General features: G+C 32.1%; 1 protein-coding gene and 1 long non-coding RNA gene across 3 annotated transcripts; both read left to right on the forward strand.

Annotated features, from left to right (window-relative positions):
• The first annotated feature begins 13405 nt into the window (after positions 1–13405).
• On the forward strand, positions 13406–14181 carry LOC107921847 (stigma-specific STIG1-like protein 1). The gene has a single exon (XM_016851682.2). The coding sequence runs from the start codon at positions 13512–13514 to the stop codon at positions 13962–13964; it is 453 nt and encodes a 150-aa protein (XP_016707171.1). The 5' UTR covers positions 13406–13511; the 3' UTR covers positions 13965–14181.
• A 2237-nt stretch (positions 14182–16418) lies between these two features.
• Positions 16419–23777, forward strand: LOC107922338 (uncharacterized). Of its 2 annotated transcripts, XR_005909281.1 has the most exons (4): positions 16447–17228; positions 21635–21993; positions 22117–22218; positions 23492–23777. It is a non-coding gene; the product is annotated as an uncharacterized lncRNA (long non-coding RNA). The 2 variants fall into 2 exon arrangements; XR_005909282.1 differs by lacking the exons at positions 22117–22218; positions 23492–23777 and having other exon boundaries at positions 16419–17228; positions 21635–22039.
• Positions 23778–25298: the final 1521 nt, after the last annotated feature.

The following is a 25298-nucleotide window of genomic DNA, read 5'->3' on the forward strand; positions in this document are numbered from 1 at the left end:
GTGTTAACAATTAGATCTAAATTTTTAAATAAAAAATAAAAAGACTACATTCTTAAAAATAAAAGTACGAAGACTAAATTTTAAATATAAAAAAATAATCACCTTTATTTTTTACTTTATAATTTAACCAATACAAAATAAAATCCATATTATAAATAAATTTTCAGTTTTTGAAATCTAAGAGGTGATTTAAGACCAAAAAGAATAAAAAAAAAGGAGTCTTATTTAGCTGCTCTAAATAACATTTTTATATTAAAAGTTAAAAGAAATTATGTTTCAACAAAATCTTGATTATATATTAAAAAAGAGGAAAAGTAACCGTGAGTGGGATTATTAAATGATTAAAGTGTATGAAATAGCGTCAAATCAAATCTCAAATTGCCTTTCCTCTATTGAAGTAATGCCCAGCTCACCATCCTCTACAAATCATATTTGTCACGTTTTAAAGGTTTCGAGATTCAACTTAATTTAATCAAATCTTACGAATCAAGAGAGTAACCATCCTAATTAAAAGTTTTACCATAATTCATCGCACAAAGTGAAAAAAAAAACTAAACTTCTTTTAATAAAAGAAGTTCAATAATTGGCACGAAAAAATAATTAAAGAACACACACATATAGTTGTTTAAAGTAGATAAAATTTTAATCTTTTAAAAAATAAATTATAAATATAAGTTTACATATATATATAATTGAGTTCATATCCCCAACAAATTTCAAGTCAATCATGTTTCAACATCATCACAAAGTGGTTGACATTTTAACCAAGCCGTATGTTCTTTGTAAAGCTGTGACATAAAATTTAGAGTACTCTCAGCTAAAGGCTGCTCATATAGCACAAATAGAAGAAGGGAAAAAAATAGGGTGATAATTTGTTGTTAAAAGAGTTTAATAGCATTAATTAATATTAATTATGTAATACCTCAAAAATTTTCGATAATGAAAATAATATTATTTTAAGAAAATGTATTAGTAAAAATTTTAAGGAAATGGATTAGAATAATTTAATATTTTTTTAGAAAATGATTAGACACCGGGAAAGGATGTTAGCAAGGGTAAATATGTGAATTTTAAATCTCGAGTATGGACTAAATTGAATAAATGTTAAAAGTACATAAATTAAAGTGTAATTTTACCATTTTGTGAGCATGATGAAATGATTTTATGGGATATAATGATTTGTTGGGACACCAAAGTATGCTAGGTGTACATGTATGGTGAAAATGTAAGCTGATTAAAGTTGAAAAGTGGGTTAATGTGATTGGTTAGTAAAAAAGCAAGGAAAATTTTCAAGAAAATGAAAAAAAAATGGACTAAAATTTCTTAGGGTGCCCTGCCAAGAAAAAGAGAGAAGGATAGAGAATATTCTATATTTTTTCCATAGGAAAAAGAAAAAAAAAAAAAAAGAAGAAGGAGAAAAGAAAGAATACAGAAACTGAAGATTTCAAGCTTAAAACAAGCAAGAAATCATGTTTTCTCATAAAATTTGATCTTGTTTTTGAGAGAGAAGCTTATATTCAAGTTGTTTACATCTTTTCTATTTAGTATTAGAAAGGAGAAGAAAGTGATGAAATAGCTTGTTTAAGTGTAGAGAATTAAACGAGCAAGGTAAGAAAATTAGATGCTCATCTCTTTTTCACGTTTTAATTGAGTACATGCATTGGTAGTGATTTCAACTTGTTATGTATGTATGTATGTATGTATGTATGTATGTATGTATGTATGCAAACTTAAAGATAAAAGAGAAAGAAGTGGAAATTGATGCAAGTAGCAAAGGAAAGGAGAAAGTTATAGGTTGAAAGATAAGGTGTTGATTTCAAAAGTGAAAGTTGTATGTAAGCTTTGAAATCTATGTACCTTGAGTGTATGAGTAATTATGTTAAATAAAAGTTTAAATTATATTAATGAAATTGTTTAATTAAAGATAAGAAACATGATCTTAACATTCAAGATTAATAGTCATGTTAGTAAAAAAGTTTAAACAATTAGTAAGAAAAAAAATGTAACGCTCCAAATTTTCGATATAGTAAATGGTACTGTTCCAAGATTGAATACAATAAATTTCGAGGAAATTGAAAATTGAGTGTAATTAATGAAGTTTTAAGGAATTAATTACATATTTAGAGAATAAAATTTGGGAGTACCAGAGTGGACTTGGAATACTGGAAAAAAGGACTAAATTGGAAAAGTTTGAAAACTACAAAGACTAAAATTTGATTTGACCATAGAAAATAGGAGTTATTAATGATTATTTGGCATGATAATCATAAATAGTATGAATTCGTCTCAAGGGAGTCTTGGTTGAACTAAATTGAATGAAGGTGAAGAGTACAATGACTAAATCACAATTTTTTATTTTGCCAAAAATGTTGCATGCAAGCAAAATGTTGCATGTATAATTAATAATCATGAATGATAAGTATGACTTATGGAAATTTTGATGTGCTAAGTGCCATGAATGGAAATAAAAAAAGGTAATAAGTGATAAAAGGTTAAAATGCATGTAACGATCTAGTTTCCATTGGCATCGAAAAATATGATTTCGGAACCTCATTTTTATAAAACAAGTCCGTAAATATTAAATAGAGATATTTATGAAGTTATTATATAGATGAATTGAAATCCGATAAGTAATTTAGTCAAAATTGTAGTTAATTAAGGCCTAGGGACTAAATTGTAAAAGTTTAATCACTATATATTTTTAATTAGGAAAAGATTTGGGGAGTAAAATAGCAATTATCTCAAGGACTAAAATGGTTATTAGACCATTTTTTTATATAGTCAGTGGACAGTTATGATGAATTGGTTAAGATTAAATTATTAATTAAAATAGTTTCATTAAAGAATAAATTGAGGTTGGTTAAGATTAATTAAAGATTAATCTTTGCATATAAAGAAAAAAACTTAGTCGGAAGTTGCCATCTTCCTCCCCTAAGCCACCGAAACCATTACAAAGAAAAGAGAAAAGCTTGGTTCTTAGTATTTTCATTTCGGTCAACCATTTGTTAAGGTAATTAAGCATTTTTCATATAATTTTTATAGATTTTTTTTTTATCATGGGGGCTTGATTTAGCTAGCCCATGTATCAATTTTTTTTTTCAATTTTTTAAGTTTTGATAAGTTTCCGTTGTTGAGAATTGGATGAATTAGGTGTTAAATTGATAGAAATTAAGCTTGGATTATGAAAAAGACTAAATTGTAAACCTTAATTGTTAGTTTTGTACAATAGGGACTAAATTGAATAAAATGTAAAATTGTTTTAAAATTTCAATAGGAATAGAAAATAAAGGGTCCCTAATGAATATGTGCAAAATTATATTTTAATCCGAAGCTCTATATTGAAAGTTATGTTTGTCTCGATTTTAGGGACTAAATTGAATAAATTGAAAAAATATGTGTAAATTGATATTTGGTTATGAATTGGATAGAAATTGATAATGTGTTATGTTTTGTGACTATTCGTACCTAACATCGACGTGGACCCTTTAAGAAGGAAAAGAAAAGCGAGAGTTGTTGACAAGTGACGCGAGACAACGGTTTGTAAATTTATGATTTAGGTTTGTATTGATTGCTTGCATCTTCATGTTAACTGCTTTTATAAATATAATTTGAGTATCTAGTGATAATATGAGCTATTGAATTGAGCTTAATTGTGAATTGCTGAAATAGAGGACTAAATTGAACAAAATGTAAAATTACATGAAGTGTTTGAATTATGATATGTGCTATACGATTGGGTGACAATGTATTGAATGACATGAAGTATATATGATATGTTAATAGATTGGGTTGTGATAGTGAATATGTTTGATAAATGTTAATCGTACTAAATTGTAAATAAGTTGAATATTGGTACCTTATTAGCTATTTGGGCTGTGTTGGATATAGTTGGCATGCCATAGTATTGGTTTGTGTATGGGATTATGCGCTTATGCGCTAGGGCCTAGGAAAACTTCGTATGCCAAGATGCACTTCGTGTGCTAGTATGTGCTTTGTACGTCAGGATGCATTTTGTACACCAGTATGCAGGTTACGTGCCAGTTACCCTACTTCGATTTATCCGATGGTGCACTTCGGTGCCTGTTTAGTGTTTTTGTTAGATGATCCGAGTATCCGTATGAGTTTGAGTCAAGTTAATAGGGGTTTCAAAATGTATAATTGGTAAATGATATGAATGTGATATCAATTGATGCTATTGGATTGAATTATGTATAATACTGAAATTTTATTGCTAATTGAGTAAATAAAATGAAAACGAGCCCCGGTGGCTGAAAAAAATGGGAATGAGTAGATGGAAATAAGTTGAATGATATGAAATCAAAGTAAAATAGGTTATTTCCATGAATTATGAATAGGATAGTGTTAATAGCATGTGGTTAAGTTACATAATGGTATGTTTAAATGATTGGAAAAGGGCAAGCAAGTTGTGTAATGACCCAAATTTAAGGTTATCAGAATAGTGGTTTCGTAACCACAAATCTGATTTAAAGAGAAAATTATTATTAATTTTTATGATTTATCGAGTGATTAGATATAAGTACTAGAGTATTGATAAGAAATTTTATTGATTGCATGCCTAAATTGCCTATTAGGACTTAATTGCAAAAGTGGGTAAATATGAGTTTTAGATGATAAAGGATTTATTTGAAGTGCATAATCAAAGTAGAGGTCCTTAAATAGTAATTATACCATAAAATTTCCATGGACAAAAATAGGCATGCATAGATAAAAATAACTAAAGTTTTAATGAAGGGTATTTTAGTCATTGAATAATAAAAAGAATAAAAAGGGAAAAAGATGGCAAAAAATATCATCTTCCCCAAAAAGCTTGCTGCCAAAATTTGAAGGACACCATAGCTAGGGTTTTCACACTTTCTCAAGCTCATAATCAAGAAGAACGGGATTCGAGGTTAGATCGAGGAAAGAATAAGATTGAAGACTAAGTGGTAGATTTGGCTATATTTGGTACCGTGGTAAGGTTACGGTAAATAAATTCAATATTTTAATAATTATTATTAATCCTGTTATTTTCCAGCAATTATGTATTTATTTTATGAATTTATTTGATGTTGACTCAAGTATGAGACGATAGAGAATTGATATTAAAAAGTCCCGTTAAAACATAAGGAATGTATTGGATACAAATGTCATGACATTTGGGTAAAGAGATCTCATGTAAGACCATGTCTGGGACATGACATTAGCATCCTTGAAATCATGAGAGGGCCCATGTAAGACCATGTCTAGGACATGGTGTTGGCACCGAGACGAGGGGTCCCATGTAAGACCATGTCTGGGACATGGCGTTGGCACCGAGATGAGAGGTCCCCCGTAAGACCATGTCTGGGACATGGCATGGGCACCGATATTAGAACTCCCATGTAAGACCATATCTGGGATATGACTTTGGTAGTACATGAAACATCCCATGTAAGACCATGTCTGGGACATGGCTTTAGCATGTTATTATCAGAAAGAGACCCAAGTATCCTTATTGTTCCAATGTGGCTCAACGGGCTAGTAAATAACTTATGTTCATGAAAGTTCAGTTAAAAGCATAAATGGCAAGTTCAAGTGAGTTATAAGAGTTAAGAGTATATTATGTTACCATTGAAAATCAACGTTTTAGCAAGAGAAAAGCAAGTCATAATTATGAGTTATCTAAGTAAACAAGCAAGAGAACGAGTAAGGAAATAAGTAAAGAGGAAATTAAAGATTATGTCACTTGAGTATTATTAATTGTTTAAATGTTGTTATTTATTTACTTGTAAACTTACTAAGCATTATACTTACTTTGTTTATTTTCTTTTTATATAGCATTATTAATCAAAGTCGAGGATCCTAAAGACGTCGGAGATCGTCCACACTATCAACCACAACGACTCGGTATTTTATGATGAACTATGTTTGAACTATGGCATGTATAGGGACTTACTTATTTTGAATGTTGTATTATGATTTTGCTAAAGAATGATGTGTAAATATCTAAAGATGAATGGTTGTCAAAATGGTTAAGTATGAAGGTGTTTGTTGTTATACATGTCTATGTGATAAATTATGCATAGAAATCATGAAAGAGTAATAATTTGCAAAGAAACAGATTTCAAACAGCAGCAGTGACGTGATTTTGAAAAATAACTTAGGATAGTATAAAATAAATTAGAGGGTGTATGATATATAGAATGAAAGCTTGTTGAGTCTATTTTCATGGAAAATAACGGTTTAGCAAAAGGAATTTTATATTTTGAGATATATGAATTTTGGTGAGACAGGGGCAGAACCGTTTTTGGAGTCCCCTATTCTGAGTTTAGAAAATCACTAAAAATTATAAAAAATATTTATGAGTTGTAATTTATATGTCTAGATTTCTTATTGAGTCTATTTTCTATAGAAAGAAGTGATAACATCATATGAAAATCCTACAATGAGAAAACTTATTTTTAGTGGCAAGAGGTCAGGACAGTCGAGTGGTGAAATAGGGGAGACTTTAACTAATAAACTGTACTAATTGGCTAAACCAAAAATTCTGAAAATTTTATGGTAAGAATATATATGAGTCTAGTTTCATGGAAAATTTACAGATTTAAATTTCGAGTTCCGTAGCTCAAGTTATAAATGATTTAGTGACTGCTGCGCGAGTGGACAGCTTTATCATAGATAGTGAGATAAATTTTAAAAGCAAACTTTTATGCCCCGAACTAATAAGTTAAATAAAGTAATGCCTCGAGCTCTACTCCGGAAATGGTCTCGGGTAAGGGGTGTTACAAGTTGGAATTGATCATTTATGTGTATTGTTGGATAGGTTGGTTGCTAATGTCTTAGCATGCTTGCACATATAGATTGATGATGAAAAATGGTTGACATCTTGGAAACATGGTTTGTCTAGATATTGAGTACACATGTAACATCCCGCTCGGCATAGTCCTAATGATCCGGTTACTGTCTATGGAAGTATAATGTTTAGAGAAAGTTTTGACTGGGTAAGGTATTAATTGTGACTAAGTATGTAAGTCTATGAGTGCGCCCTTGGGTGAAGCCTATGATGGGTGAGCTTAATGGTTTGGCGAACTTTTCTAAAAAGTATACGCCACCCCAGCTGTTAGATGAATATGTTAAGCCCTCAGTTTGATAGAATCATTTATTATATTATTATATTATTATTTTGGTTGAAAATTTTAGTTAGACAAATGAGAATTGGTTAGAATAAAACTAAGTTACCGTAGTCAATAAGGCTCGCATTTATGTTAAGAGAGAAAGTTCTTAGTCACAAAAATCGAGAAGGTTAGTGAGATAATCAGATCTATCCACTAAACCTAACTTCCGTGTCTATTTGTATAAAGTTGGTATTAACTTATTGATCAAGCTTTTACGTCTTCTCTTGTATTCACATTTTCTTCTCAAACTTTCTTTTCACTTTTCTCTCGGAAAGCCTAAGACCAGAGACCTGCTTGAAGATTTGGGTTCACTGTACTCACCAACTCTTTCGTTATTTTAGCACTTGGTAAATGTTAATAAAGCTTAGGTTATTTTCATGGTTATTTATGTGGCTTTAGGGCTGCACGCTTAAGCGTTTGTTTTGAGTGTAAGGAAGGAAACTTCCTGAATCTGGGTTTTGTGATGTTTCTTGTAAGTTTTTTTTAGTTTTGTGGTATACAATCTAATAAGTTTAGCTATTTATATTATATAACTCAAGATACTCTTGAAGGTTCTCGTGATAAGGGCAAAAGTCCTGTTTTTTGAACTTGTTGCATTTTCTAGTGGGTTCCTTCTTACTCTATGTGTGTGTGTAATGTCTTTGTTTATGTTTGGTTTAAGGCAAGTATACATATTCTGTAAATTGAAATGTTTGTACAAGAGTGATGAATGCTTGTTGTAATTAGTCTGGTTTGGTCTGTTCGTGTTAAGATGTAAGAAGCTTCTTTCGTGTTTAAGCCACTACCCCTTACTTTTGAAATGAATAACATGGTCTAATACATGGAAATGAATTCATGGCGTTGCCTCCAATGAAATGAGCATTGAACTGGCAGATCGCAATACATGAAAATTATCGTGTAACCTCTGGTAGGGCAAGTGTTATTGCAAACCAGATTCGTAAAATCATGTCAAAAGAAAATGAATGAAAAATTAATGCTTATATTCTACCAAAATATATATTTAAATATAATATAATATCATTAGCGGGTCTTACACTTTTAATTCATTGCAATTTAATCCCTAAGCTCAGAAAATGACTTTCATGCAATTTAATACTTACTCAAGCCTAGTCAATTTTTATACATAATAATAGCAGCCCACATAATTCACAATTTCACAAATTTACCATAAAATTATCATCTTTTTCAATTTAATCCTTAATTGATAATTTCATCAAAATTTTCTTTACAAAAGTTGTTTATCTAACAACAACCTTTTATTTTCTATCATAAAATTTCAAAATTCAAGCATACTCATCAATGGAAAAACCCTAATACTTTAACAATTTTGCAATTTAATCCCCGAGCTAGCTAGATTAAGCTACTATGATCTCAAAAATATAAAAATCATAAAAAACGAGACAATGATACATACCTAATTGAGCAAAACAAGCTTGTTAATATCCCAAGCTTCCATGGCTAGGGTTTTTCTCTCTCTCTTTTTTTGGTGGTAGATGATGATAATAGATTATTTTATTTTATTTATTATAACTTTAATTGATAATTTTCAAAATTACCCTTAATAATTTATTCAATTTCCAATGATGACTATTCATACTTATCTACTAACAACTCTAAATGGCCTATTTACTATGTAAGGACCTCAAATTTTAAATTTTATAGCTATTTAATACCAATAGCTATTAGAACTCAACTTTTGCACTTAATACAATTTAGTCCTTTTCATCAAATTAGGTATGTAAACGGTAAAATTTCTTAACGAAATTTTTATATTGTATTTCTATCATACAGTAGACCATATAATAATAAAAAAATAATTTTTTTCGACTTCGAATTTGTGGTCCCAAAAACACTGTTTCGATTTAACTGGAAACGGACTATTACAATCTATCCTATGACATGCCAATTATATCCGACTCTACCTGAATAGTTAATAGGGTAATCGATTATCCAATTCTGAATATAGCTCAATTTCACAATTCATCATTTTCAATTGTTCAACAAAACCATCAATTTATATGTATCATAGGATGAATCAACTCAATTCAAAGTTAATTTCATATTTTCATCAAGTTACAATATTTTCAATTCTATTCAATTTAGTCCTCTATCTCAATAATCAATCAAAACCATATCAATTCAATTCGATCAATCAATTTCCACTCACCTCATAATCTTACCACGCAAAATAGAATAAATATGCAACAATTGAAGTGATTTGAATTATAGAAATACAAACCAAAAATTTCGAGCTATTCGTTGATGGCTTTAGCTTTTCCTTTCCCTCTCGAGGAATTTGGGTCGACGTTAGCTACGAATTAACATAAACATACAACACCATCAATATTCAACCAAATTCACAATCAATTGTCATTTTATACAAATTTTGTATTTTATTCAATTTAGTCTCTAAAATCGGGACTAACATAACTTTCAATTTAAAACTCCAAATTAAAATCTGATTTCACTATTGTTCATTAGGGATCTTTTATTTTTTATTTCTAATCAAATTTTACAATTTATTTAGTTTAGTCCCTAATGTACGAAGCTATTAATTAAGCTTTACAATTTAGGCCTTTTTCATATCTAAGCTTAAAACCTATCAATTTAACACCTAATACTTTTAATTCTCAACGACATCTTTTAAAACTCTAACAATTTTACAATTTGATACATGGGTTAGCTAGATTAAGCTCCCATGATCTTAAAAACATAAAAATTACAAGAAAAAGACTAAATTGCACTAACCAATTATCAATTAAAAGCTTTGAAAACCCTTTCAATGGCATCTTCTTCTTGCTTTTATCTTTGGTTCGGTTGAAAGATATCAAAATTCTCTCTCTTTCCACCGATTTTACTTTTAATTTTATTAAATTTTACCCATTAAGCATAATGATATTATATCGTCCACTAATCTCAATTACATAGGGTCTAATTGCTATTTTGGGCCTTTGGTTAATTTTAATTTAAGTCCTCAATCCAATTTCTAATTAAAAACCTCTAGCTATTAGACTTTACAATTTAGTCTCTAGGTCCTAATTAAATACAATTTCGGCTAAATCACTTATCCGAAATTAAATTTAATTATCTAATAATTCTGTAAATATTTTTATTAAATATTTCGGGCTCGATTTATGGAAATGGGGTCTTGAAACCGTATTTTCTAATACTATTGGAAACCAAATCGTTACATCAAGTGTCCATATCAATTGCCACGTCAACTACAATGCCATCAATTTTCAACTTTAGTTGCCATATTAGCTGCTACGCCAACTTCCACATAATGAATTTGCCACATCATCCATCATGTTAACTACCATGTCATCACTTAATGAGACGTTAGGAGCTTTAGTGGAAAAAAATAATTTCGAGGATTTAATTAATTGTTAGTTTTCGATTAAAACTTTGATCGAGTGCTATTTTAGATTTTATTTTTATGAGGAATTTTTTTCATCTAAGCTTCCTTCATAATTAATACATGGATTATATAAAAATAAAACTTAATTAAACAATCATCTAAACTTGTTTTATTATAATTAATTAAGCTTTCAGATATTCATTTTCAGCTATTTGGGTCATTAATCCAATGAAAATTGATTAAATGTCATCACCGATTCTCATTAAATCGAGACTCAATTAGATCATATTTGGAGTTAAATTGGATGAAAATAAATATTTGAAAATTTTAATGATAATTTGAATTATTATTTAATTTAACTGTTTAATAATTATTTAAATTATTATTTGAACCCCATATGATAACCTGATGGTTAAGATATTTATCGCCTCAAGTGCGATATAGATTCGAATCGCGCTAATCGTGTTTGTTATTCAAATATTGTCCTATTCTTGTATTTAAAAAGAGAGAAAAAAAAAGCATTTCTCAATTGTTTTCACTATCGTGGCACTTGGCACTCTCTTGTTTTATTTTCTTATAATAGCAAATTTTTTTACTTGCTACACAATTAACACATCCACGCGCGTTGATAGGTGGAATGGAATGATTAACGACTTCGATCCACCTCTCTTGGATTTAAATTTTGTAAATAAAAAATAATAATATTTAAATAATTTTATTTTTAATTTAAAGATTTTATTTAATTACACTTTAAATTTGGGTATTTGGTGTCGAAAATATCAAATAAAAAATATATGTACACCAAATATGATTCATTGCTAGCTAACTTACATTTATGTTCATAAGATCAACATTAAGCTTTGAGCTCAAGTATTGGTTTCTCTAATCAACACTTTCAAGTAACAGCTAGCTGTCTAGAGTCCTTTTTGTGGCTTAAAATTCTTAAATGGGAATGCTCCAACTTTGCTTGGCCAAACGGCAAGGCAAAATTTCATATTAGGAGCACCTTTTAGTTGAATCTTTTCACTTCATCGATGGTTCAAAAAAGTTGGGGGGGGGGGGCTTTGACTTTTCACATTCCATGTGATTGTACCTCTAGCACATGCTTCAAGCTTAGTGTTACAACAAAACAATTATTTAATTATAGACAATAAGCTTGAATCACCTCCCCAAAAAATTTCTAAAGTTATACTTAGAGCTAAAAAAACATAAATATATGCATTGAGGCAATATTGAAATACCATATATTAAGGTTCTTTGCATATTTCCAAAAACGATACTTTGAAAAACGAAAGTGAAAGAAAGAGATATAAATGTCTTTACTTGCATTTTTATCTTAGTTTACAGGTAATTTTATTAGATCAAAAGTTTTAAATATTGAAAATTAAAATATATATAGATGTAAATGAATTTGATAGGTTGTTGGTGTCTAAATATTAATTACCAATACAATTTTTTTAAGCTTAAAAAATTATATTATCACATACCCATGTGTGAATAAAATATGTAATAAATATATCTATTAAAGTTTATATAAAATTTAAATGATGTTTTGGTTTAGATTATAAAGTAAATTTTTAAAATTTATTGTGTAATGGGTTCAAATTTTACCATAATTGAATTTTTATTGATTTATAAAATGTAAAAGGACAAAAATATCATCGTAATAATATAAATTACTTTGTACATAAAAGAATATTTTAGTTATTTGTCAATAGAGTATAATATAGGGTAAACTACACCATTAGTCACTAAATTATTGGTAAGTTTTCATTTTGGTCAATGAACTATTCAAAAGTTTTCATTTTGGTCATTGAACTATTCAAAAATTTTTATTTAAGTCATTGGGCTGTTAAGTTAAAAAAAAAATTCATCAGCGAGCTCCAAGTGATGATTCAATGACCGGTGTAGTGGATTAGTACCCATCAATGAAGAGAAGAATATACCTTAGATCCAACTTAATCTGACAGCTAGAGCTAAAGATCGAAGAAAAAAGCTATTTGAAATTTGATTTCGTAAACTTGTAACGTCAAAAGCTATTTCATGAAAAAAAACTAAACTATAAAATAGAAAATGAAAGAGAACTTTCGATTGGTGCAGGCAGAGCAAACAAAGAAAGTCATATAATATTGATTTTAATAACCCAATGACTTAAATTAAAATTTTAAATAGTTCAATGTTCAAATTGTAACAATTTTTTAAATAATTGACTAAAATAAAAATTTATGATAATAATTAATGATGCAGTTTAGAATGAGGGGTCATGCCTAGTGGAATCACCAAAATCAAAAGAAAAAGTGACCAAATTACATGTTTTTGTATCAATAATTTTTTTTACTATTTTTAAAATATAAAAATATCTAAAATTTTCAATGCCAGGTCCAGACTTGCTGCCTCTAGGGGCGGCACCGAGGGTAAGAAGCAGCTTTAGCTTGCAATAGAATATTTTTAAAAGAATATAAAATTATAAATTAATATTGTACTAAAATTATATTTTAGTCCCAAAAATTTATAATTGAATTTTAATCTTAAAATAATTATATAACTTAGCCCCTAAGCGCCTCCCTATGCCCTAATTAATTAATAATTTAAGAAAAAGGTACTATAAGTGCTAATATAATTAACTTCAACAAACGTCTAACTTGGGATGAATGCAACAATAATTTGATTAGCTTACCAAGTATAAAACCTACATTTTCTAATGTATTTCATTTCTTAAAAGTTGATTAGTCAATTAATTAAGCTTTAGAATTCGACCATACTCTTTGCTTCGAATCCCAAAGAGCCTCGCCTCCCATGCACCTTACCTATTTTTCCCGTTTCTTTGGTCAACCCCGCCCTTTATTTCCTTTATAAACCCCAAATCCCTCCCATTTCCCTTCACCAAATATCTCCAAACTTGTCCTATTTCCTTCACAAAAACGAGGAGGAGAACCCATCAAAAAACTCTCTTAAAGAACCCAAGACCCAAACACACACACACAAAAAGAAAAAACAAGATGGAAGCTGCCAAAATTTTCGTCACCTATGCTGTAACAATTGCTTTAGCGATGAAAACCATCGGTGCCGTTGCCGAAGATAACTCTCTGATTCCATTAACGACTTTCAGAGACGCTGGACCACCCGTACTACCAATGGGGAGTCCCAAAAGGGTAAGTCGTTTCCTCCAGCAAGGATATAGAAACCCTAGAGCTGCCGACCATTGCCACAAAGATGAAGAGGTTTGTTACGTCCTAGAAGGCGCCACCTCCACTTGCTGCAACAACAAATGTGTCTTTTTGGCGACCGACAACCACAACTGCGGTGCATGCAAGAGGAAGTGCAAGTTCACCCAGGTTTGCTGCCGGGGAGAGTGCGTCGAGATTGCTTTCGACAAAAGACATTGCGGAGCTTGTAACCACCGGTGTAACCGCGGCGAGTATTGCGTTTATGGCATGTGTAACTATGCATGATTTTAAGACTTCTTTGTGAGGGTTGGGATTTATTCATATACACAATAAAAAAGAAGCCACATTTAAAGTGGTTCTTAACTATTATAATATATATGATATGAAATTAATTACTAATCTTATCAAAATGTAATGGTATACGGAAAAAAAAGTTTAAGCAAAAATTTTATGAATACTTCATGTTGTTATATACCTTTATACATTTTTTGTGTTAGGGAGAAAGGGGAGGGTATTTCATTGTATACTTGTATCATTGTTTTATAAAACAAAAAGATTATGTTTTTTAATATACGATTATGCTAAATATCATTATCTCCATCAAATTATAAGGATTGAAAATCCCAGGTTTTTCTTTTCAGTTCAATAAGTGATATTAGATTGGATTTTTAGCAAAACTACATTAAACATTTCAAGGCTATTTTTTCTCATCAGCAACAAAGAATTTTTTTTTTTTGGGAAAAGGAACTAGATTTCATTACACACTAATTTAAAAAGTTGTCGGATATATAACACAACTATGCTATTATTAGGGTTTAACAACTAGGAGGAAAGTTGCAAATACAAAGCAAATTCTGGAAATTTAAATCACCCAAGGGCAAGGTGGATTGAACAATGCTCCCTAACTGAGCTAATGAGTTCGTGCAATTGCTCCCTTCTCAAAATATAAGCTTAAGGTGCCAATATTCAAAGAGTGGAGGAGTATCCTGCACTCATCAATCAAAGGTGATGATAAAATATTAGAAGTTAATTTAATTTTCATTAAGTGAATGATGGTGATAGCATCAACTTCGACCTCAAGGTTATCGAGATTTAGGCTAATAGCCAACTAAAGTTCATTCTTGAGGACCCAGAGTTCAGCTTCCACACTAGTTGACCTTAAGATATGTAAATAAGCTCCAATAATCCAATTCTCGTTGTGGTCACGAATTAGGACTCCCACCCTCGCTTTTCCTCGGTTGCTTAAGGATGATCCATTCGTATTGAGTTTATACTAATTCATAGGTGTGGTTTCCAGGACACTGGAATAAAAGATGGAAGGTGAACTTTTTTAACCAAAGAGGAAATGGCCAAAAATTCCTCTGTTGCTGAAGGGACTCTGACTAGAAAATTCCTTATAGGACAGAAGTTTCCAAAAGCACAGGCATTCCTAACCAGAAAAATTTCTCATAAAGCAATGGCAAAGATGGTAATCCACAACTTAGATGAAAGATTCAAGGAGATCAAATCTTACCATCTAAGAGAGGTAGAAGGGGAGTAACTGTAGTTGCAAAGTTCTCTCAGAGGCGTTTTGTGGCAAGGCATTCTTGAAACAAATGGTTGATCTCTTCTTGAGTATTAGAATAGAGAGGAAAAAGACCCTCCACATTTAGGTTTCTTGAACAGAATAAGGCCTGTTCATGCGGTCAAATTGGTTAGAACACAATGTGGAAGCATTTGGAATTGCATGAAATAGTTTGGGATGGTAGCCATCGTAGATTGAATAAGAATAAGTCTCCCGATAGGGGAGAGAAGATTCGCTTTCTAGGCTCTTAGCTTACTCCTAACTTTCTCAATTATGAAATCGTAATCTCCTCGAGTCACCCTCCTAGAGTGTATAGGGAACCCCGAATATTTCTCAAGATCTCAGGTCTCTCTAATCCCCAAAAAGTTTGCAATCAATCCTAGTGCATTGATGTGATACCCTCATGCAGTTTTGAAGAGTCTTTCCAATGGCTTCCATCGTTTTGGAGTTTGTTTTGGCAAAAAGTATAACATCATCTGCAAACATTAAGTGAGAGAACCAAGGACCACTTCTTGAAACACGAATCGGTTTCCACATTCTTTGCTCTAGTGCTTGGAGAATTTACAAATTTAGGAATTCCGTACACATAATGAAATCATGTGACAAAAGGGGAGCCCCTTGTCTAATTGCTAGAGAAGATCAAAAACTTTGGAGTTAAGACCCATTCAGAAGAATCGTGGTGAAGGTAGTTGAGATGCAACTCATAATTAAATTAATCCGTTTTCTCAAAAACCCAACAAAAATTAAGTACCTTTCTATATTAAAAATTATTAAGAATTTTATATATTAAAAATTAATTTTTATTAAATTCAATTTTAGATTTGGTTTTTAATTTTTACAAATTATATTTGGGTATTAAATTTTTATTTATTTATTTTGGAGTTGATATTTGGGGATATAATGAGTTTATTTTAGTTTGGGTTTGGGACATTTGGTTTTGGAAATAAATATTTTAGATTATGAGTTTGGATTTTTTTTTTGAATAAAATGACTGGGTATTTTATTAAAGATAGAATAAAACAAACTAAAGGCCTAAATAAATGGGCCTAAAACTAAATACATCAAAAATTGAAAGAGCAAAATCGGGCCTCACTAAATAGAAGTGAAAACCTCCTAACTAGCTAGTTGCTTACTGACTTAATGGAAAACAGAAAGCATTAAATGAAAATAAAAGAAATCAATTATACCTACCACAGTCAATTCAAAAACGGCTGGATACCATAAAATCTGTCGAGTAGTCATTTCCAAAGACCCATCCGTTCTGTCAATAGCTGTTCCCAAAAGATAAAACTTTATTTTTCTATCTGCTTTGAGTACTTTTCTTTCATCCGCTCCTTCAATCTGGATTCCTTGACCAGTTTCCTTCCGAGGCAAAGGCATGTCGATTCAGTTCTTCTCCCATCAGTAAGTGGTTTCTTCTCTATCAAGAGCATTCTTTGCTAGTCTATGTGCATGCGAGTTTTTTGATCTATGAATATGCTGAAAAATAAGTTCTTGAAAACATGTCTGTTGAAGTCGTCTGACATTTTTTTATTATTGTTTTAGAGTCCCCCATGAGTTTAACTGATTGTGTTCTTAGTGAAATCCCTAACTTTGTACCCTCTAAACATGCATATGCTTCTACTGCGAAAGGTGAGGGGACATTGCTATGAATAACCGCCTTTAACACCAGTAAATTTCCCCTCAAGTCCCATCCCACCAGACCTGTCGCTGATTTGAGGGTTCTATTGTCGAACGCTGCATCAAAATGGATCGTTGTTCTCGATATGTCCTCATATATTCTATAACTTCTGTTCATTTTTCCATTATTCTTCAAAACTTTTATTCCTTCATATTCTGCCATATACCTCTGAACGTTTTGTGCTAAAACCCTTCCTGTTGTATTTTTCCCCTCATGTATGAGTTGGTTTCTGGAGAACCATATCAGCTATAAAGCATAACAGAAGAGTCGACATTGGTTGTTGTTGCTTCTCTTAAAAACCCAGGTTAGCCACTCTCATATATTTTGATTCATATTATTCATAACCCATGATAAGTTTAACGATTGCCAAACTTCTAGCGCACGTTTGGTTCGGTGTATTGGATTAGAGGTGTATTGGATTAGAGGTGTAATAGCAAATCAACTGTTTGGTTGAATCTAATGGAATAGAGGCGTAATAGTAAAACTGTGTTTGGAATAGAGGTGTAATGGAATAGAGGCGTAATAGTAAATTTGTATATTCTCTCAGTTGCTATATTTTTTAGTTTTCTTACTTTATTCTCTGAATTTTCTTCCTCAATGAGGTTCTTTTTTATTTTTTGATTTTAGCTTTGCCCCTATGGCATGAACCTTGTGATGAATTAAAAAATTAAAAAAATATATAAAAATGGGTAAAATTACAATTAATCATTACTCTAAAGTTATAAACTAGTTATTCTAATATGATATTAAAATGCCAAGAGTGCAAAACAAATAATTTTTCAAGGATACCAAATCAGAAGGGACTTAAAAGGCCAACTAGACAGAGAAATTCAAGCAGATGCATCGCCGTATTTCATCATTGATATGTTGCATTTTGGATCATAATTCAAATTCAACTACAAATTATAGGTTAATGGGTTTGAAGTAGCACCAACAACTGTAGCCATGGGATTTGACAAATTGGGAGCAGCAAGAATTGCAGTAGTGGTGTTTGATGGAACTGTAGTTCCTACATTTAAACAAGTTTAGTCAGTTAAGTATCTAGCATTTCAATATGATTCAACAAGCATACAATTCAATGTTATAAGAGGTAAAAGCATAACATTTGCCACTCTAAGTCATGTCAATTGCCGGAAGGTAAATGAGCAGAACTGCTAAAAGCTGGTGACCTTTAAAGCCATTATCAAGCCCAAAAGAACAGCAAAATAAAATAATTCGTTGTACATATCCGATATAGATTAAACATCCGACCCCAGCCTCTCTCAAAACCTTCCCTCTTCTATCTTGATGAGGAAATTACACAAAAAAGGGAATGGAAAAAAGAAACAACGTAAAATCCTAACAGCTATAATTCCTTAAAAGTTACACCAAGGAGTATAACTGCACCGCATCACATGATCAACCAGCACCGTTTCTATTGAAGTTAATATATTGAAAACGGAAATATAACTACACTGCACCACACGATCACCCAGCATCATTTCTCTTGAAGTTAATACAATACTGTTTTCAACAAAGTTATAAGCTAGTTAGGGGTCACCACTTCTAAACGCATAATAGTAGCATAGGAGATACATGTTTATGTTTGACCCGTTCTAAGCCAACACCCTTGACTTTGAAAATTGGAGAATCTCTATGGTTCCTTTTCCTTTTCAATGCCTGGCCCTTTGGCTAACTTGAGCTTTTCTCTTTATCGTTTACCATTCTAATACATTTTATATTTCTTTTCTCTTAATACTCATATTTGGTTTGCCATTTCCAAGATTCACGACGGTAGTTATACAAAGATGAATAGGCATATTCCTGGATATATATGACAGTTTTAAGTAAAACTGCTTTGCTATTTATAGATCAATGATTTAGGCTTGATTTATAAATTACTCGGGCGCATGCACATCTCATAATCCTTCGTATTCACCAGTGTGCATCAAAGACCATCTAATAAGATAAATCCCAGAATTAGCCATATGACCTCACCTAAGAATGAAGAGCTCGATCAGACAAACAAAACCTACGGAGCATTTTAATTGCTCTCATTTCCCGTATCACTTACATGAATAACAATAGTTTTGGTTAATTTCATTTCCAAGTCAAATTACATCAGATGTTCACTAGAAAGAATCAGAAGAGTAAATTTGTTAATCACATCAAAGCAGTGCTTGAATATTCATACACAGATGACCACATAATTCTCTAAAAAGGACTTCTTGAAAGCTTCTATTGCAATCTCGCTAATGACCAAAGCAAATAGATAAGACTTTAATTAAAACAAAGACAACAACCTAAAGTAGCAAAGGAAACTAAAAAACTATTGGAAACAACCACACGATTATTGAGGCAATGAGGTCTAATTTTTCTATAGAATCATATGCCTATTTCATGCATAAATGACTGCATAAGTCTACTCAAAGGATATCTTTAGTTTCAAGTTCAATACTGCTAATGACCAATGTATATGAACAAGTCAACACCATAATTAAACAAGATGACAAAATGAGATACTCCATCCATTCGTGGCCCAATGAAGTTGCTAAAAAAAATAGAATACCATTGAAAAATCACAGGCATATATTTTTACTCAAGCAAAAGCTTGTACCATGATGCTGCCTTGGATCATAAATCACCATCTGAGATGTATCTGGACGAAGGACTTTAAGAGAAGTAGTCGGAACACCTGATGGTGCTGATGTACTCTTATCTGCACAAATGAAAACAAAAATTAGCCCAATGAGTATTAATAGTAACCTGGAACAAGAAACGGTGTACCTGTCATTGCAGATCCATTAGAGAGAGCTGACTTATTCACCTTCTTACCAATGTTTTTAAAGAGCCACTGAAGAGAATATCAATGAGTTCAAAAATTAGCAAATGCAATTTCAATGATTTAAACATAGAGGTACAGAAGCAATTTTAAGAGTTATACTTACAGTTTTCAAAGGAAAAAGAAATTACACATAAACAAGTCCCAAATTTTTTCATATCTATTGTTGAGACATGAGCAACAAATTTGCGGTTTTATGAAAGAACAATAAAGCATGTTCAAGCTTAAAGCATCTAAAAAGTAGGTGTTAATCATGTTATCCGGACAGGTTTCAATAATCTAGGGCAAGAAAAGATCATAACATTTCATTTTGACTCGAGGTTCCAAAGGCAGATGTGCATCCGGTACAATCAGAAACTCTAAAAGGAGCCAAATTATGCATCGGCCTTTGCAATGACATTACAATGACCATAACAAACACCAAGGTTATGACTAAAATAAAAGAATAACAGCCCTAGTTGCTGATACGTTATAGAAAAAGTTGGAAATGCTACATGGTTATCTTGACATGGAAATTTCTGACCTCATTACATCACTGAACTTCAAAATTTCCCATCAGTTGTAAACATAGCATATTACTTTTATTTACGACATACTTCTCAAATACATCAGATCAACCTAAATAGTCATCAATTGTATAACACTCACTGCCACCCTCAAGATATTGATAGATATCTCTACAACTATCTTTATCATGGAAGATTAAGAAGAAGGCCCTTGTTGCAAGACCAAGTACCAAATAAGGCTACACAGCTATGGCTCATTCTTCTGTGGACTTATTTGGCTAAGATACTTGCTAGAGGAACTTCATTCTTCTTCTTAGGTTTGCACCTACACGATGTGTGTGTATGTGTTTATCTTTGTCCCCTTCTAAAATTTTCAATACTACTCAAAACTGCTACCAAGCATAAAGCATCCATTCTTTTGGCTACTAGCTTCAACATAGATGCCAAAATGCTGCTTGCAAAAACAGGCATAAACCAAAATCAGGTAATCATCAAAATCCCCACCTAAAGAGCAAATTACCATTCATAGACCAGGGCGGCACCAAACATACAACTAATACAGTTTTCTTAATACTATTAACCCTACATCCAATTTTTAAGAAGTCTTACTAACAAATATTTCTACCTTCTTGCACACAAATAGTTATTAGTCCTAAGCCAATGTTTAATGAATGTCCTAGTCAGACCCTCCTGCAGTCATAATCGAAAGTTGTACTGCTTAACCATCCTCTCTATTACCAAAAATTACTACTCTCAGAGGGTATCACCAAACATAGTTCCTGTTCTAACTAATAGTCTGCATTATGTCACAAGTTTTCTCCCTCAAGATTTCTAAGATTAACCCAGTTAAATATGCAAACCAACAACCTTAGTAATTTTCCTTCTCATGCAACTGATTTCTCTTTTCTATTTTCTGATTGAAATGTTCCATTTATGAGAAGTGTGAAATCGAAACAAAGAGAAGAAAGAGGGGCTGCTGCTGGTTACTGTTTTGGCTGCTGCTGCTAGAATTTCTAATTTTGTGAATATATTGAAGAGAAAAAGAGAGGGTTTTGGTGTGCGGAGCAGATAGTGTTGGGAGGAAATGGGGAAGGGAAATTTGATGCCGAGACGAGAAGAAACGATGACGACAGATTAATCAACGGAATCAGTGGGAAATGGGAGGAGAAAATGATTAGGACGGAAGAGGTGAGGGTCGGGTAGGGAGGGAGGGTAAAACAGAGAGATGGGGAGGGAGGCCGGGCGTAATGGCTAATACAACGATTTGGGAACGGATTGTAAAACACGGGAATTTGGGGATTAGGGGCGTAATGTAATACGCGCGTAATCGGGGCGTAATGGATTGGGTAATACGGCGAACCAAACACGCTGCTATTGTTATAGGGCATTCTCGGAAGACATGAAGGCTTTCTTCTGCCCATAAGCAGCAACGAGGGCATCTATCATTTGAAGTGACTTTCCTGTACTTGAGATTAACAAGATTAGGGATATAATCTCAGGAAATCTGCCAAATAGTAATTGCAATTTTTGAGGGCAGTTATAGGCTCCATAATTTCTTGTAAAATTCTTTTATTTCGGTCTGTAATAAATAATTAATAGGATTCAGATTAGCATATTGTAATAGTTTATAGGCACTGCGTATTGAAAACTCGCTAGACAATTCTCCTTTCTAAACTTGAGTATCCTCGTGCTCAGTCTCTGCAAGAGGGATCTGTAGAATTTTTTGAGTATTCTCTTGAAAGGTACTATTTATCAAATTCGACCTCCATTTCCTGTTTTTATTATCAATAAGATCCGAAACTAACTGTAATTCCCCATTGTTTATTCTGTTTTGTTTGTCAATTTTATCAATCCCGTGTATCCAGCTGTCTTCCTAGATAGAAATGTTGTCTCCTCTGCCCACTCTGCAACACATTCCTTTTTGAAGAAGTCCCTTTGCTGCCTAGATCTCTTCTAGGTAAGTGAAGGTAAATTTCCCAACTCTGCCTTTAGGAAGCTTGAATGCGAAAAATATTTTGCTTTAAAAACTCTGGCTAATAAAGAATTTGGATAATTTATGAGACGTTAACCTTTTTTAGCTAATAACGCAATATTAAATTGACCAAGATTTTGAAAACCTAAGCCACCATTTTCTTTTAAAGAACAAAGGTTTTTCCAAGTGCACCAATGAATATCCCTTTTACCCTGTCTCTTTTACCACCAGAATCTTACTACAATGCTTTCCATTTCATCACATAGAACTCTAGGTAATAAAAAATAAGTCATCATATAAGTTCGTATAGCCTGAAGAATGGCTTTTATAAATACTTCTTTTCCTCCCGACGATAAATACCTGTTACTCCAATTGTCAATACATTTTTTGAATCGGTCATTTAGATTTTAGAAAGATTCATTTTTCCTCCGACCCACCATATTAGGCAACCCTAAGTATCACTCTGGTTCATTCGAACTGTGTACCCTCAACAGATTGACAACCTGTCTCCTATCCTCCAACATGTTCTTGCTGAAAAATATTGTTGATTTGTCAAAGTTAACACATTAACCCGAACAAGATTTGTATTCACGTAGGATGTCCTTGAAAAGATTAGCACCCCTGCCTGTTGCCTCCCTAAACAATATGCAATCGTCAGCAAATAAAAGATGGGATATTTGTGGACCATTTCTGTTAACCCTAACTCGTTTTAAAAGGCCTCCTTTCATTGCTAGCCTCAATAGACTCGATAAGCCCTCACCACATAAAAGGAATGAGAACGGACTTAGTGGATCACATTGTCTAAGTCCTCTAGCTGGTAAAACTTTATCCCCGCTATGCCCATGATTATCGAATAAGAAATAGTGGTAACACATTTTATAATGGCGTTTACCCAACTTTGATCAAACCCTATCCTTATCATTATCTCCTCTATAAAACTCCATTCAACCTTATCTTATACTTTTCTCATATCAAGTTTAACGGCCATTTTTCCCTAATCTCTTCTGTTTTAACTTATGTAGTACTTCATATGCTAGTAGCATATTATCTGATATTAACCGACTAGGCACAAAGGCACTTTGCGCCTCATCAATACATTTACCAATAACTTTTTGAAATCTATTTGCTATTGCCTTTGTTATAATTTTATAAAGTACATTGCAGAGACTAATCGGCCAAAACTGCATCATATCAGAAGGGCTATTAACTTTTGGGATAAGTACTATATTTGAAGAGTTTATTGGACTAACCTCCATATCTCCGTTTAGAATTCGTAAGAAAAATGAGGTGACTTCTTCTTCAACAATTGCCAGCATTTTTGATAAAATAATGCTGGAAATCCATCTTCCCCTGATGCCTTTATTGGTCCCATGTCAAAGACTGCTTCTCTGATTTCATCTTTAGTGTATGTTGTTGTAAGTTTTTGGTTGTCTTCTGCATTGACACACCGCTCGATCCCTGATAGTATGTGTTCATAGTTCCCCTTTCCTCCTACCGACACCACCAAAACAGGCTTTTAACGGCATTTTTAGTGGCGTTTGGACAAAAAATATTTTTAAAAGTGAGCATTAGCGACGTTAATGCTCAGGGCTTTAGCGACGTTTTTGAAGAAGCGTCACTAATGCTCAGGGATTTAGCGGCGTTTTTGAAGATGCGTCGCTAATGCTCAAGGCTTTAGCTGCGTTTTTAAAGAAGCGCCACTAATGCTTGGGGCTTTAGCGGCGTTTTTGAAGAAGCGCCACTAATGCTCTTGTCTTTAGCGGCGTTTTTGAAAAAGCGCTGCTAATGCTTGGGTCTTTAGTGGCGTTTTTGAAGAAGCGCTGCTAATGCTCGGGGCTTTAGCGGCGTTTTTGAAAAAGCCCCGCTAATACTTAGGGCTTTAGCTGCGTTTTTAAAGAAGCGCAACTAATGCTTGGGGCTTTAGCGACGTTTTTGAAGAAGCGCCACTAATGCTCGGGTTTTTAGCGGCGTTTTTGAAGAAGCGTTGCTAATGCTAGGGTCTTTAGCGGCGTTTTTGAAGAAGCGCCGCTAATGCTCAGGACTTTAGCGGCATTTTTGAAAAAGCCCCGCTAATGCTCAGGGCTTTAGCGGCTTTTTTGAAAAAGCGCCGCAAAAAATTTTATCTGTCTATTTACTATTTATTTTTAATTAAATATTTGTTAAAAATGTATAAATTTGAAATAATGACACGTAGAAATAATTTCAAATAAAAAACATAGAAAAATGTTTGTTAAAAATGGAAAAATTAAAATACTATTATTTAAAATAATCTTAAAAATTTTTGGGTACATGACTGATTGATTTTTAATTTATATATTAAATAATTTCATATATAATTGTAAAGGATACGATAGTATTAATTTTAAAATATTTAATTAATTGTCATTATAGTTTATGGTTTAATATATATATAGTTTAGGGTATATGGTTAAGTTAGGATTTAAGGCTGGTTTAGGAGTTACAATTTTAAGGTTTATAGATTATGAAATTAGGGATTATGGATTAGGGATTCTGGTTTAAGGGTTGTGATTTAGGGGTTAGGGTTAGGGGTTAGAGATTAAGAGTTAGGGATTTAAAGTTTATGGATTCGGTGTCATGTTAGGGTTTAGGGTTTAGATTAATTAGTGTGTTTTAACTTATATTAAATAAGGTTTATGGGTTAGGGGTTAGGGATTCGGGTTAGGAGTTAGGGTTTAGATTAATTAGTGTTTTTTAATTTATGTATTAAATAAGGTTTAGTGGTTTGGGGTTAGGGATTAGGGGTTAGAGGTTAAGAGTTAGTGATTTAGGATTTAGAGATTCGGGGTCGGGTTAGGGTTTAAGGTTTAGATTAATTAGTATTTTTTAATTTATATATTAATTAAGTTCTTATATAATTGTAAAAGAGGGGTTAGGGGTTAGCGATTAGAGGTTAGGGGTTAGGGGTTAAGGGTTTAGATTAATAGGTGTTTTTTAATTTATATATTAAATAATTTATTATATAATTGTAAAAGAGATAATATTAATTTTAATATTTAAGAGATAATAGATCAATTTTATATATATTAAATGATTTAGGATTTAAGGTTTAGTTTA

The sequence above is a fragment of the Gossypium hirsutum genome, chromosome D01, assembly GCF_007990345.1.
Source record: "Gossypium hirsutum isolate 1008001.06 chromosome D01, Gossypium_hirsutum_v2.1, whole genome shotgun sequence".
In the NCBI taxonomy this organism is placed as follows: Eukaryota; Viridiplantae; Streptophyta; class Magnoliopsida; order Malvales; family Malvaceae; genus Gossypium; species Gossypium hirsutum.

Bases quoted from the DNA above. Each gene is read 5' to 3' on its own strand.
- LOC107921847 (XM_016851682.2), top strand. From the start codon at position 13,512: ATGGAAGCTGCCAAAATTTTCGTCACCTATGCTGTAACAATTGCTTTA.